Source organism: Haliotis rufescens, unplaced genomic scaffold, assembly GCF_023055435.1.
Source record: "Haliotis rufescens isolate VD_foot unplaced genomic scaffold, xgHalRufe1.0.p SCAF_16, whole genome shotgun sequence".
Taxonomy (NCBI): domain Eukaryota; kingdom Metazoa; phylum Mollusca; class Gastropoda; order Lepetellida; family Haliotidae; genus Haliotis; species Haliotis rufescens.
Genome location: NW_025963846.1, coordinates 8403621 through 8420134, shown reverse-complemented (window position 1 = coordinate 8420134; position 16514 = coordinate 8403621). Strand labels below are relative to the sequence as shown.

General features: G+C 41.2%; 1 protein-coding gene across 3 annotated transcripts in view; it reads left to right on the top strand.

Moving 5' to 3' along the window:
- LOC124134166 overlaps nt 1-16514 on the top strand; it is a 57068-nt gene that overhangs the window by 21343 nt on the left and 19211 nt on the right. For all 3 annotated transcript variants that reach the window (XR_006861063.2, XM_046498869.2, XM_046498877.2), the window contains exons 17-24: nt 4502-4571; nt 7140-7237; nt 8376-8606; nt 9911-9978; nt 10361-10496; nt 11308-11403; nt 12195-12283; nt 14207-14301. Coding sequence is in view for 2 of the 3 variants with exons in the window: in XM_046498869.2 (XP_046354825.2) it covers nt 4502-4571; nt 7140-7237; nt 8376-8606; nt 9911-9978; nt 10361-10496; nt 11308-11403; nt 12195-12283; nt 14207-14301 (883 nt within the window). In the remaining variant the exon portion in view is untranslated. The remainder of the gene's footprint in view (nt 1-4501; nt 4572-7139; nt 7238-8375; nt 8607-9910; nt 9979-10360; nt 10497-11307; nt 11404-12194; nt 12284-14206; nt 14302-16514) is intronic.

The window sequence follows — 16514 nt, the reverse complement described above, 5'->3', positions numbered from 1 at the left end:
ATGAAACAGAAATTCTAACTGACAAAGAAAGAAAGTACATGTAGGAGATAAATCGGGGATTTTTTAACAGTTCGTTGTATCCGTTTGTTCGCTATATTCGTGTTCGTTATATCCGTGTTCGTTATATCCGTGTTCTACTGTAATTTAACAGGGGTAAGTGTATTCGGCGTCACGACAGTCGCCACTTGTTTGTAAACATAACGGTCATTCGGTTGCGAGTTCAACTCCAAGCATGGTTGTGGCCACCTATCACAGTGGGGAGTTATGACTGGCGGCAGCGATAGTATAGAGAGCTCCGCGAACCCAAGGAGCTTGGGTGGATTGGTCCATGGGATCCACCCTTACCTTCTTTTGATAATCACACGTGGACTCCATTGACATGAACCCAAAGTTATACATTTGTAATATTGAAATACATCAGAAAACTTGTCTGATTGTCTGATTGTGTGGTTTTGAAGCATTGAAGAAAATACCATCCATCTTAACCTACATGTATCTGCCACTGAAGTTAAGAAATAAATAATGTTGCTGGTGTAGAAGTCTAGTTCTGATGCAGATATATTTGTGTTTGTGCCCTTGACCTCTACTATTCTGACAGTGTTCTCCGTTATAGTTAAAATAGAGGATTAACCACTGTGTTCGGTTGTTACCAAAAAATCTACACACGAGTGATGAATCTGCCACGATTAGAATGAGGCTTTGCCGAGTTCTAATTGTGGCAGATTAATCACGAGGCTTTGCCGAGTTCTAATTGTGGCAGATTAATCACGAGTGTGTAGATTTTTCGGTAACAACCGAACACAGTGGTTAATCCTTTTCCTCCCATAACAATACGCCATAAAAAGTCGAGATCGTAGTTGAAGATTTCCCGTGTTTAGTAACCACTCGGGATTCCCCCCAGCCTCGTTTTCGAATTTGCTCAGTGAGACAACTGCACCATAAACAGGTAAAAAGGATCTAGCGAAGACAACTCACACGTGTTTTCCGTGACAGGCAAGCCACTTATTAGCATTCATGTTATGTTTTTGGTAAACTATTAAAAGCTGATGGGAGTAACGTTTTGAGAATTAGTAATGTGATTTGATATTTGTTAATGGTTTTGGATTACTCGGCCCATAACTTTATTTGCATTCGTCTCGCCATACGTGACTATCATTCTCAATGCGCAACACTAAATAGGCCCACCTTTTTAGTGTATGTAAATACGTTATTCGTTTATTTGTTCGCGAGAAACAAATGTTATAAACCCAATTAAGAGGAAATTAAATATTGTCTTATATATTGTGAAATATTGTTAACGAAAAACAAGGGCCCAAAGGAACTGTCATCAGGATTGATCAGGCAAGATTCTATAAATACCATTCAGGCAACTGATCAGCTGATTACATCTTCTACATAAAATGAGTTATCTAATTTCCCCATATTTGTAAATGACAAGAAACAATGTGAATTTGACAAGCACAATAATTTATTGTGTGTGAAACATAAATACATAGGATATATGTAAACAATAAATTATCATTTCAGTAGTTCTACAAATATTTGCATTTTAATACCCTTGTAATTTTACATTGTTATTTTACTGCAACAGTTACCTCCAAACTTGTTATTTTATCAGATTAGAAGTTAAGACTTACTGATAATAGGTAATTTAAAATTAACATTTCTTCTATTTATCTTCATGAAAACAAGACATAATAATGTATTTTAGTGACCTGTTCATATGTGATTTTTTTTGGTAAAAAGTATTAAAATTAAAATAAGACATTGCTAATGTAAAGAAATGAGGTTTATGGTAAAATGTTATAAGAGGACCTCTTGTTGGTCATTTCTTCATCACCCATAAATTTGAGTTTTTCTTTACCTACCATGTTCTGAAAATTTACACATTAGAATAATTTAAGGTCTCTAGTTAAAATAGCGACACAGCTTTCCACTCCCAGGCAGCCAATTAGATTATGTGAAAAAATAAACCACTGTAAACCTTGTAATGGGAGAATAATAAATAAAAATACATTTCTTATTTTGTCATATGTCCAGTTTATCATCCCAAGAAATGCTAAATAATTATCATTAAAATTAAGCTAGCTATGCATATTGGGGCTCTTTGTCTTCTATGATAATATAACAATTGCATTATTAAAGAAGTGGGTTTTTTTCAGTAATCATGGTAAATAATAAATCTTTGGTTTAAAGAATATACTTGAGACAAACCTAATTCTACATGTCTTAATACTCTGTATTGTCTGTAAATTCTGAAAATAATTAACTGTGATATTGAGTTTCCACCTAAAACTAATAATATGAAATAAACTCCACCTGTTGAAAGGGGAAACAGCTGCTGTGGTTGCAAAACATCCTGGCAAAGATTGATCGTTTCCTGCATTAAAATTGAGTATTGCTTTAGATCCAAATTATTTGAGTGTTTATTTTCTTAAAATATGAAATTTAAGTCTCGATTATTTTAATATAACTATGAAATATGTTTTTGATCGATCGGCTCTAGATCAACACTTCATTATAACGTGACATTTCTTGTGTGGTTGATAGTTTTGTTTTTTTTAAATACCAAACAATATGGTTTGTTTCACTATTTCATTGGTATTTTTACATGAATTAATTAACTGTTTCATTAGCTTTGTTATTAGCCTTGAAAACGCCCAGTAAAGAATGTACCGGAGTTGCTCACCTGGTCCCGTAATATAGATGCGGTATCTCGCTTCGTTTACCGTCTTCTCATTCTGCAACTGAATCTGGTACATAGGGAAGCTGAAATTCTCTGATATATCTCCACATATCACACCCTTTCTTCCCCCACTAATTTTCTCTCGGTCACCAACTTCCGGCAATGGAAACATTGTCACTACGGTAATGTTTTGCCAGCTGGGGATTTCCTGTACTAGACGACCTCGGGTATCCCCGATGCGAAAATAGTGACGTAAATTATTTTTAGCCAGCCAATCAAAACGCGATGACACAACTCTCCACTCTCAGCCAGCCAATAAGATTGGGTGAAAAAAATAAACCACTGCGAATAAACCACTGCTGGCGATTGAAGATCAAGCCCTGTTATGGGTGAAACATGACTTCGAGGTTTTGGTTGAAACTGTAAAAGCACAAGCAACAGCGACATGTAATCAACCAAATCACTGAGTCTGAGAACACCATCCAATAAATCGCCTCCACAACCAGCATACGTTGTTGGTGTTGTGTTTTTGGTGTAAGAACCAGTGAAGATGGTGATTGGGTTATCACAAGGGTGGTTGAAAACAAAGTGACCACATTGGAATGACCAACTGTCAGACTCAGCATTGCCCACCCACCAAACATGACCCCTAGGGTTTGGTTGAAACTGTATCAGTTCAAGCAAGGTAAAATCCCAAGGTTTTACATTTTCACCCAAAACCGAGGAGGAGTGTTTTAACTTCATTATGAATCGTCTAACTGCATGAAATACCACAAAGAATAAAATAACATTGTTATACCTTATAGTGAAACAATACAGTAGTCGCATTATAAAAGGAATTTGATGAAAGCATGCAAGAGAAAGACCATGTGCAGCATGCAGACAACTGAAGTCATGACATGTAAAACTGAACACCCTTTCATCCCCTGCCCCAGTGGCTCAGTGGGAAAACAGTGGGTTACAATACTAAACGATATGTGAGGTTGCAGGATCGATTTACGTCATAGAATTTTCATTCGAAAGTCCACATTGGATCCATACTAAAAAACTGTCAACTGCAAAACCTAGATCTTACAATTCAAATGTTAAATTTCTGATCAGGTCTCACTTGAAAGTAGTACCCCTCACAAGGTTACTATGAGATAGCAAATGAGTGAGTGAGTGAGTTTGATTTTACCCTGCTTTTAACAATACTCCAGCTATATCACAGCGGGGGACACCAGAAATGGGTTTCACACATTCTACCCATGTCAGGAATCAAACGCGGGTCCTCGGTGTGATGAGCTTTAACCACTAGACTACCCGACCGCCCCATGAGATAGCACGATTACCTGCAATACTATTGACAAAAGTGGCAGGAGGTATATAAAGAGCAGGAATGAATATGTATTAGAATTGTTGCAGCATGTCTTGTTCCTCATCACTCCTATACTTGCCCAAGCCCAAATATTTTATTTTTATTTTAAAGCCCTGTTAAGAAAAAACTTTTCAAATCAAATTTCATTTCTGCAGCAAGTTTTTGTATGCATAATTTCATTCATACTGCTCTCACTGAGACTCTTGTCAAGGTCACTCTGGCTTCTGCTCACCTTTTCATACTTCGAGCCACAAGAGGTGTGACCAAAATAGTTCATTAGAATCAATTAGAATCAAGTTTATGTTTTATTTGAAATCTTCTAAAAACTGTAGATTTTCTCCAATCAAACCCAGTCAGTTTTGAAACAGATCCTTTCACTGTACCTACATTCACAATGCTACATGTTACAGGCTACAGTGGTGTTTGATGATAAGTCTGTCGTTCCCTTCCTGTTTAAGATCTTCAGCGACATCTGCCAGGACCTGACAAAGACAGAGCTGACACAGTCCATTGCTGAATACCTTGTTGGTGAGATGCTTCTGTAGTTAGGCAGTGTAGAGACTTGTGGCTGTCAGGAGCCTTGATTGGAGGTCACGTGAGGTGAGGTGAAATGGGGTTCCTCATCGAGTTCAAGATTAATGCAGTTATATAACAATGTGCATGCACAGGTGTTTTGGGGTTATTTTTGTGTGTGTGCGTGCCTGTGTGTGTGCATGCGTGCTAGGTAAAAGCTTTGCATGCAGCTACTTGTACTAATCCAAACTAATGCCGATTTTATAGTGCTAGCCCTCTGAGATACCATGCCACAGTTTAACATGAATACCCCACTCAGAAACAGTATACTGACTCCGAGCCAACCAGTCCTTGTTTCAGCCCCTTAATGCTGAGCGCCAGACAGGGTCACAAACAGTTCCATCTTTATTCGTCTTTTGGTATGATCCGGCCGTTGATTGAACCTCTGAAATTCCACTCTCCAGTCAGACGCCCTACCACTAGACCCCGGAGGTGGTCTGGAAGTTTAGTGGGTTTTTTTCACAATCTTAAAAACTGTAAATGTTCTAGTTAGATGGGCAAAACTAAAATATAAGCGTTATAAGCGTGTTCATTATAAACACAGTTTACTGTATTTTACTTTTACTTTTATGACAAATTTAATTCGCTTGATTTCATTTATTTTTTTATCATGATCTACTCTTGCTTTTGTAGAATGGGATGAGATAGGAAAATGTACTTGACATGAACTTTCTCGTATGTCTTTGTATTCAGATTCTTATATGAAAACATAAGGTAGTATAAAGATATCTATTGGAAGAAATAGCCCACACCTCTCTCTGGTAAGGTCTGTGTTACATCTGGGGAACGCCCAGCTGAGACTGCGTTAGATCAGGAAAAGACGCTCTGCAAGACAGTCTCTTTCTGGTCAGAGCTCCTTACAGCAACAACTCTAAGCATGCCTTACAACACTTCCACTAACAGATTGTTGTTTTATCTGATGCGTGTTGGGTCTAAAGTGTCTTCGGTCAGTAAAATGTTTGATGGTTTCAGGAACCCAACACACTCCTGAAGTTAAAGTAACAAATTGCATTTTGAGATTCACTGAAGTCCATTTAGTGACAGTAATTGCTGCAGTATATTTCAGGTATCAAATCAGTTGTTTACAGGTTTCAAACACTACATCCTTCATCACCCATGAATACAGTGGGGCGGATCCAGCATTTTCCAAAGGGAGGGGTCCAAAATATCAAAATCCTCTCTCAGATAATTTTACCGGTACTGCCTACAACATACTACATTTGGTTTTCGAAAGGGGGGCCCCCTGGACACACATCCCTCCCCCCCCCCCTCTGGATCAGCAAATGTTAAATTATTGTTTGTATTAAATAATGGAAGTCAAATGAGACCTACTCTGTACATGAACTTTGTACAAATCCGACCATTCCTTGACATTGAAGCAGTGTGTAGGGCAGATACCAAAAGTGAGTGACATAAGACATGCTGACGTTTGTTTGGTTAAACTGAACTCTCATTGGTCTGAGTACTCGATGTTTCCCAGACCGCCTCTGTGGTCTAGTGGTAGAGCGTCCGCCAGGAGAGAGGAAGGTCCGGGGTTCGATCCCAGACCCCATCATACCAAAAGACGTTAAAAGATGGTACTTGTTGTTACCCTGTCTGGCGCTCGGCATTAGGGGCTAAAACAAGGACTGGTCGGCTCGGAGTCAGTATACTGTGTCTGAGTGGGGTATTCATGTTAAACTGAGGCATGGTATCTCAGTGAGCTAGCACTTTAAATCAGCATCAGTCAGGACTAGTACAAGCAGCCACACACCCACACACACACGTGCATGCACGTCGCTATATAAGTGCAATAATCTTGGACACAACGTTAAACCCCATCTCACCTCACCTCGATGTTTCCCCTGCTGGAACCAGGCCAGGAAATGTGTCTCTGTGTTCCCGGGTGATGGAAGAATGCAGTGTACACAAACCTATGGAGTATTGACTATGACCGTTACATCCAGTTTCTGATGTTTCTGATAATAATTACTTCCCAGTTTCAGGGGTCACGGGTGGCCCAGTCATCTAAGGCACAGCAATTCTCTGTGCAGAGTAGCGTCCCTTGGGCACCCAGGAAACCTATGATTGTGTCATAGAGTAACAGTTTAAAACAATAAGCCATTCCCCGCGATTTCCACTTAAGCATAATAACTGCTCCCTTAGCAGGGAATTCTGGGAACCTCGCTCTGGCTGCTTCCGCCATGAATGTAAAGACTCAAGAAGAGTAAATGTACATCTTGACTATCCCTCTAATACCGGGTTGTCTTGTTGATGATATGACTGTATGTGGCCCTGTATGTAGTCTGGGGTTACCACAGATTGTGGGTTTGAATCTCAGTTCAACCAAATTATGTTTCTAGGTTTGTCAGCACCATACCCGTGCTCGTGGGTTTCACCAAAGTGGTAAATGTCCGAGACCTGCATCTCTTCGGGCTTTCCTCCAACATAAAGCTGAAACTCGGTGATATAACTTGAATACTGTTCAAAATGGCGTTAAACCAGCTCACTCACTCACTCACTAATGCACTCCCCGTGTTTCAGCGTCCACCTACAGCAGCATGAAGCGGCAGCTGGAAAAGGAAGTATTGCGGTTCCTGCCATTCACTGCCACAGACACATTACGTGGCCAGTTTGAACGGGTGAGCTGTCCTGCTCACTTGAACTTTTACCCCATCAGGACCACAATGACAGGGGGCACAGGTGGCCCAGTCGTCTAAGTCGCCGCGATTTGCTGTGCAGAGTTGGGTCCCTTGGGCACACCAGAAACCTATGATTGTGGGTTCCAATCCCGGTTCGCCCTGATTATGTTTCTAGGTTTGTCAGCACCATACCCGTGCTTGTGGGTTTCACCAAAGTGGTAAACGTCTAAGACCTGCATCACTTCGGGCTTTCCTCCCACATTAAGCTGACATGCCGTGATGTAACTAGAATACTGTTAAAAGCGGCGTTGAACCCAACTCACTCACTCACTCACTCCCACAATGACAAAGTGAAATTATTGCACGGCTCACTACCCATTGTCTGTCCCTCATTCTTTTAAACTTATGACTTAAATTTTTAACTGTCTGGCTTAAAAATTTAGATTATGGGACTCCAATTTTTTCAAAAGAATATACTATATTAATAAAAAGGGAGAGAAATTATAAGAACTTAACAGTAGAATTTATCCCACTGAATGCTGATATGAGTTGTCAACTGAAACAATTAGCATGCAATAGGTTAAAAGTGCAAGACACTAGGTTTAAAGCAAGCTTTAACACTGCACACATGGCAACAAATTCTGATAACACTTTTTAAAAATAAATATATCTGGAAGATTTTCTATTATATTTTTTTTCCAACAACCATGTTTACATAAAAAGTAATCTTGCAGCATGAACAAGCAGTGTGAACGAGCAGCACGAACTAGCAGTGTGAACAAGCAGCGTACGGGATTGAGTAGCGTAATCGAGCAGCATGAACGAGCAGTGTGAACGAGCAGCACGAACTAGCAGCACGAACTAGCAGTGTGAACATGAAGCATACGGGATTGAGTAGCGTAATCGAGCAGCATGAACGAGCAGTGTGAACGAGCAGCGTGAACGAGTAGCTTGATCGATCAGTGTGAACGAGCAGCGTGATCGAGGAGTGTTAACGAGCAGCGTGATCGAGCAGTGTGAACGAGCCACATGAACTAGCTAATCAAAATGATAATGCTTACTAAGAACTACTGAAATAAGTTCACCAATATGGTGACGATATCCCTTTAAAAACTTGAATGGTATGTTCCGATTGCAGAGCCCTTCAGGAGACAGACTTGCCCGTCTGTCCTACACGTCGTTCGACAGTATCAACATCAGTACCAAGACAGCCCGAGAGAGGGAGAGTCAGCAGCCAGTCAGTGAAGACATGTGGGACATCCTACGACGCAGACTCAGGATGAGACAACTGGATCATGCCCCACGATTTAACCTGGACATCATTGGCAAGCAGTTCGCAAAAATCACATCAGATGAGGAGAGAGAGAGGGTGGGTAGTTGGATCCTTATATTCACTATAATAAGGGCCGTTAAAGAATTGAGGGGTGGGGTGTACTTTTACCATTCACGCTTGAATTTGTTGTTAAGAGAATGAGTGGGAGAGCACGAACTTAATTCAAACGTAAGCAAATCTACCCAGAGGATGGGAGGGGGGTCCTCATCTACCCAGAGGAGCGGAGCAGGGTGCACATCTATCCAGAGAAGGGGAACAGGGTGCATATCTATCCAAAGAGGGTAGCAGGGTGCACATGTATCCAGAGGAGGGGAGCAGGGTGCACATCTATCCAGAGGAGGGGAGCAGGGTGCACATCTATCCAAAGAGGGTAGCAGGGTGCACATCTATCCAGAGGAGGGGAGCAGGGTGCTCATCTATCCAAAGAGGGGAGCAGGGTGCACATCTATCCAGAGGACGGGAGCAGGGTGCACATCTATCCAGAGGAGGGGAGCAGGGTGCACATCTATCCAGAGGAGGGGAGCAGGGTGCACATCTATCCAGAGGAGGGGAGCAGGGTGCACATCTATCCAGAAGAGGGGAGCAGGGTGCACATCTATCCAGAGGAGGGGAGCAGGGTGCACATCTATCCAGAGGAGGGGAGCAGGGTGCACATCTATCCAGAGGAGGGGAGCAGGGTGCACATCTATCCAGAAGAGGGGAGCAGGGTGCACATCTATCCAGAGGATGGGAGCAGGGTGCACATCTATCCAGAAGAGGGGAGCAGGGTGCACATCTATCCAGAGGAGGGGAGCAGGGTGCACATCTATCCAGAGGAGGGGAGTAGGGTGCACATCTATCCAGAGGAGGGGAGCTGGGTGCACATCTATCCAGAGAAGGGGAGCAGGGTGCACATCTATCCAGAGGAGGGGAGTGCAGATCTTTGAGGGACACCATGGGTTTCACAGACTGCATGTTGGGATATTGCAGAATGATATTTACAGAAAACAGTAAGGTTGAAGGATAGTATAATTGCCTTTTAACTATTATTGAAAACATTTGTGCGAGCATGCATACAGAGTTTCAGAAAAGGAGTGGTACATTTTTGTATTTGGAATTCCCTTTTGGTAATCATGTAATAATGAAACTTTAGAATATTAAATGTCTGTGTAATTAGAAACAGTGGGATGTGGACCCCCACCCCTCGTCTGGATATATATGCATTAATAACTACTGAAAATAGTGGCAAAATACAGGTTTGGGCAAGTTTTTGATGAAATACTGTTCAAAACAGCATTAGAGCCATCTCACTGTATTCTCCCAGATATTGGTGTGAGTGAACATTCCAGTGTCTACTTCAGGTCAAGTGGGAGAGAGTTATTAAACCATCCAGAGAGGCGTTCCTCGGAAGCATTCACAGAACCAACAGGTTGGTACTGTCCCTGTTGAGACAAGATCTGGGTTAAGATTGGGATCCTTTTAGGCTTTCTCTTTCTCTCACCCCATTGTAGAACTGTATTGGGATCTTCACCCTCCTCTTACCTCCACGAAAAATATTATATGCTACTCAACATGGTTATTTGGAGAAAATGTTAACTAGAGTGTTTCCGTTGTTTGAAAAGCTTTATACAAATTTATCTAAAGGTCACAAGTATCCACTGAAATAATCTGAATCATGCCTTATAATATGAAGATGTTGATGATGATAATAATAATAATAATTATTCGCTGGGCCAGTGATGATGATGATGATGATGATGATGATGATGATGATGATGATGGAGGAGAAATGGCCTAACATTGTACTGCAGGGATACCCCAGTGCAAGCGTCTAATGGTGGCAGTGGGCGACGTAGTCGGACAGAGATGGTGCTCGGACCTCAGCCTCAGTTCCTGCAGGGCGCCTATGGTGAAGATGTGTCCAGGACAAGGAAGCTAAATGCACTGGTAGGTGTTGTACTTTCATTGTTTCCTTTGATCATGAAGCGTTAATGTGTTAATTCAAATTTGAGCTCCTCCGCAGCCCCTGCAATTGGTTTTGAAGCCATATGCTTATGAGCTGATATGTTTCTGACATATGCTTAGATGATCTTGAAGGTCAAGGTCATTCATGACAAAAATAGCAGCACCCAGTCAGGATGATCTGATCGATAATCAAGATCTATACCTGTGATAAAATGGGTCTTACATCGCGAAATGCATCAAATCACGTGAGCACCTTGATTAAAACATGAAAAGATTTGGAAAATATCTGCTGACAACAAGTTGGCGGTGCACATGCTTTGCAAATCCTGCAATCAATCGAAATCTTCACGACAGTTTCGATTTCAGTGCGCGATTTTGATTGGACTATGCATAGACTCGTTAGTCTAGCCAAAATGAAACTCCATAATACCAGCCTAGGTCTGCAAGGGTGGAAACTGGACTTTTATTTTCAGTTAAATCTCTTGCCTTGGGAAGATGAACTCGTAATAACCACTGGTGGTGCTACAATCGAGCCCAGGAATTCCAGCCTTGTTCGGCAAGGGTGGAAACTGGACTTTTAAAGTCAGTCAACTCTCTTGCCTCGGGAAGATGCATTTTGGAGGCATTCACTCACTGTGCACTAACATTCTTGTTTTTGTGGTCAAATTAGATAAATAACTATACGGTCTGATCCAGAATACAATCAAGAGTCCAAGTGTGGTTTGATAACATTTCTAACACATTGAACAGCTAGAAGTGTCTCATGTTATGTCTCATGCCGACTGTGTTGTAGACAGAAGACTTGCTTACGTCCTACCTGGCTCGCCATCTCAAGAAGGACAACAAGGTGAAGGCTCACAACGTGGCCAAGGAATATGTGGCATGTCAGGTGGGTACACACATGTCCTGGAGTCCTGGAGATATAACTGAAATACTGCCTGTGTAGGTACAGCTGAGACACTGTGATATAACTGAAATACTGTCTGTGTAGGTACAGTGATATAACTGAAATACTGTCTGTGTAGGTACAGTGATATAACTGAAATACTGCCTGTGTAGGTACAGCTGAGACACTGTGATATAACTGAAATACTGCCTGTGTAGGTACAGTGATATTACTGAAATACTGTCTGTGTAGGTACAGGTGGCACACCGTGATATAACTGAAATACTGCCTGTGTAGGTACAGTGATATAACTGAAATACTGTCTGTGTAGGTACAGGTGGCACACCGTGATATAACTGAAATACTGCCTGTGTAGGTACAGTGATATAACTGAAATACTGTCTGTGTAGGTACAGGTGGCACACCGTGATATAACTGAAATACTGCCTGTGTAGGTACAGTGATATAACTGAAATACTGTCTGTGTAGGTACAGTGATATAACTGAAATACTGCCTGTGTAGGTACAGGTGGCACACCGTGATATAACTAAAATACTGCCTGTGTAGGTACAGTGATATTACTGAAATACTGTCTGTGTAGGTACAGGTGACACACCGTGATATAACTGAAATACTGCCTGTGTAGGTACAGCTGAGACACTGTGATATAACTGAAATACTGCCTGTGTAGGTACAGTGATATAACTGAAATACTGTCTGTGTAGGTACAGTGATATAACTTAAATACTGTCTGTGTAGGTACAGGGATATAACTGAAATACTGTCTGTGTAGGTACAGAAGACCAAGCAGCTGTGTCACCTGTTATGGAGTCTGAGACGGACAGAATCATCTGGGTATGACGACGACATCCTTCCCAACCTGTGAGTCGCATTCCAACCTTCACACTATCTTCCACACTTTACACTGTATTCCACACTTCACACTATCTTCCACACTTTACACTGTATTCCACACTTCACACCGTAGTCCACACTTCACACTGTATTCCACACTTCACACTGTATTCCACACTTCCACTTCACACTGTATTCCTCACTTTACACTGTATTCAACACTTCACACTGTATTCTTCACTTCACACTGTATTTCAGTGTTCACACCATAGTTCACACTTCACACTGTCTTCCACACTTTACACTGTATTCAACACTTCACACTGTATTCCACACTTTACACTGTCTTGCACACTTTAAACTGTATTCCACACTTCATACTGTATTCCACACTTCATACTGTATTCCACACTGCCACTTCACACTGTATTCCACACTTTACAATGTATTCCACACTTTACACTGTATTCCACACTTTACACTATTCAACACTTCACACTGTATTCCACACTTTACGCTGTATTCCACACTTTACACTGTCATCCTCACTTCACCTTGTATTCCTCACTTCACACTGTATTCCACACTTCACACTGTATTCCACACTTCACACTGTATTCCTCACTTCACACTGTATTCCACACTTCACACTTTAGTTCACACTTTACACTGTATTCCACACTTCACAATTTATTTCACACTTCACACTGTATTCCTCACTTTACACTGTATTCAACACTTCACACTATTCTTCAATTCACACTGTATTCCAGTGTTCACACCATAGTTCACACTTCACACTGTCTCCACATTTTACACTGTATTCAACACTTCACACTGTATTCCACACTTCACACTGTATTCCTCCTGCACTTCACACTGTATTCCACACTTCACACTGTATTCCACACTTCACACTGTATTTCACATTTTACACTGTATTCCACACTTCACACTTTATTTCACACTTTACACTGTATTCCTCCTGCACTTCACACTGTATTCCACACTTCACACTGTATTCCTCACTTCACACTTTAGTTCACACTTTACATTGTATTCCTCCTGCACTTCACACTGTATTCCAGTGTTCACACCATAGTCCACACTTCACTCTGTCATCCACACTTCACACTTTAGTTCACACTTTACACTGTCTTCCACACTTCACACTGTATTCCACACTTCACACTGTATTCCACACTTCACACTGTATTCCTCCTGCACTTCACACTGTATTCCACACTTCACTCTGTATTCCTCCTGCACTTCACACTGTATTCCACACTTCACTCTGTATTCCTCCTGCACTTCACACTGTATTCCAGTGTTCACACCATAGTCCACACTTCACACTGTATTTAACACTTCACACTGTATTCCACACTTCTCACTTCTTGCCTTGACATGTGAGGTTATGTGCATAAATTAAATGATCACCTGATTCATTTCACGCCACAGTATATATTCCTACATCAGGAATGTTTATCAATCTTGTCATTTTTGTCTGTTTTAATATGTTCAACTGTTTTTGGTTTAACTATTGTAGATAAAACATGTTTTACATTGTCGAATATAATTATAAGCATTGACTGTGTATTGTTTTCGGTTCATCCTTTTTTCGATTTATACCTCAATGAACAAAAAAAATACAAGGTCAATCCTTAAATATTTATGACTGATCAATGAATCCCCATTAAGTTGAATACCTAGAGGACTGTCCCTGTAAAAAGATAGATAGATAGATAGATAGATAGATAGATAGATAGATAGATAGATAGATAGATATTCTTTATTTCCTCCAACTGAATGAAGATTACAATATGCAGATATAATAATGTTACATGTTTAACATGAATTGGGGGTATATTTACACATGTTCATAAACATACAAGTTTTTTAGCATTTCCTTAAAAAGCGGCTTACATTCATCAATACTTCTGTGTATAGGTGTGAAGCAGCGGATGACGAGGAGTATGAACTGTTCCAGCTGTACGAGAGACTCTATCTGATGCTGTGTGAACTCTGCTTCCCCTCCCCCCCAGGTGAGCTTCCTCCCCGTCTAAACAACCACAACAACAATCAGATGACCAGTCTGGGGACCAATCAGCAAGAGGCTGTAACCAATTATACGGTACACTACACAGAGATTAACGAAGGGCATCTATTTGATCAGGGGTTATTTAAATATCTATAATAGCTGTGTGTCAGTATATCCAGTTTCTGTCAGTGCAGAAAAATACCAAGTCGGTCATCTGTGAACACGGTTCTTCAGCATCGGACATCAGCTGATTTTCTTACGTCCTTGACACACAAAGACCTCTTGACATGATGTAACTTACCAGGAAGAGAGGATAGTCGGATTGCAGACACAAGGTGGATGTCGTCCCAATATCATTAAAATCAGACCATAGTTCTTGCTACCGCTAAACAAAGATCTGAGGACATCCCATTAGGGGTCACGTCAGCACGACCTTTCATCCAACCAATCAGTGCGTCGCTTACCAGATTATGAAAGTGACAGTCGGAATGTGATTTCTAATCATGCAATCTCTAAAACTTTAACAGAGGGAATTCCGAACGATAGTAACGTGTTTAACGACTGAATCCTTACAATCTAGACCATATATTAGCCAATCCAGAATGTTTTTATTAGAACAGTTAAAGAAAATAACGACACCAATTCTCAAACTGTTTAAAATTATATTCCCAGGATATATATACACAACCAGGCAAAAGAAAATGCCTGCCATTCTATTATCACTCGTGTACAGTGAAATTGCAACCCCTGTGTTCCTTAAGACGTCATGTGCACGTCACCTGTTGTGAGACACTCATTGATATGATGCATGTAGTATCGCCTAAGATACCCAAAGCAAATATATCTCCATCGAATAACCATTTCTTGTTTGTTTCATTTTTAACCACCATTAAACATGGGTGTATACTTACTTTTGCCCGGCAGTTTACACAAGTTACAATTACTTCCCAATCATTCGATCACTGAGACGATTGGAACATGGTGGTCGCAATTACAAATTGCACAGTGAGGTGAGGTTAAATGGGGTTTACCGTCGCGTCCACGATTATTGCACTTTTATAGCGATGTGTGTGTGTGTGTGTGTGTGTGTGTGTGTGTGTGTGTGTGTGTGTGTGTGTGTGTGTGTGTGTGTGTGTGTGTGTGTGTGTGTGTGTGTGTGTGTGTTAAATGGGGGTCTGTTGGATATTACATAAAACATTCATCTTGAGCGGGATGGTACGTAGTTCGGGTTGGACAAGCATGTTAACTATGATTTTCTTAAGGTAGAGAATGCCGCGCATGAATGTATTAATGTGATTCCCAGGTACATGGGGGCTTTTCGGCAGGAATATCCATATAGAGGAGACTTAAATGGGGATCGGGTGAACATAATGTGGTACCTGGTAGATTGTGTGTCATCAAACCTGTTAACTTTGGTCTTTGACTGATTGTGGCGTAAAACACACTTATTCATTTACTTGCATCGGAAATTGAATGTTCATCTTAATTGTTATTGCTGAACACGTAATATAATTTTAAAGAAATAAAACAGTGACATAATAACTACAACTTTATGTGAGTACGAGTAGCTCTATTGGAGATTGAGAAGGAGATGAATAAGGGTTATAAAGTAGGCTTCTTCACAACCGTGTAACCATGAATTGACTTTATTGGGTAATCCAAAAAGACATATCGACCTAAAATAGCCAAATATCATACGATTTCACTTGTCCACCATCTTGGATGCAAGGCGAAAACATTTCAGCGAGTGTGAAGTTACTGAGAATGCCCCCTCAGAGTTGGACGCACATTTTGTGGTAGCGCGGTGGTGTTGACCAGAGGCTGTCAGCAGTATTTCCTGTCCAGGTTATTTAGGTCCGTTGTGTGTGTGTGCGTGCGTGCGTCCGTGTGTGTATGTGTGTGTGTGAGGGGGCATGGGGGGGGGGGGGGGAGAGTGGGGGTGATAGATGATGGATTTAACAACAAGTAAGGTCATCTTGGGCAGGACGGTTTTCGTAGATGGATTAGCATTGGCTCCAAATCGAAAAATGTTTGGTTCAGAATGCTCCATGTGACCTAAGGAGTCGTCCTGCAAAGTCTGAGACTCCTACGACGATTTGACGTTTTTGGTCGAAAATGCGCTAAGTCCAACACCCATGCACTCAAATGGCACTCGGATGTCAAACATGTCGCAGCGCATTGAAACTTTGCATGCGGGTAGACCTTGACCTCGCGGAC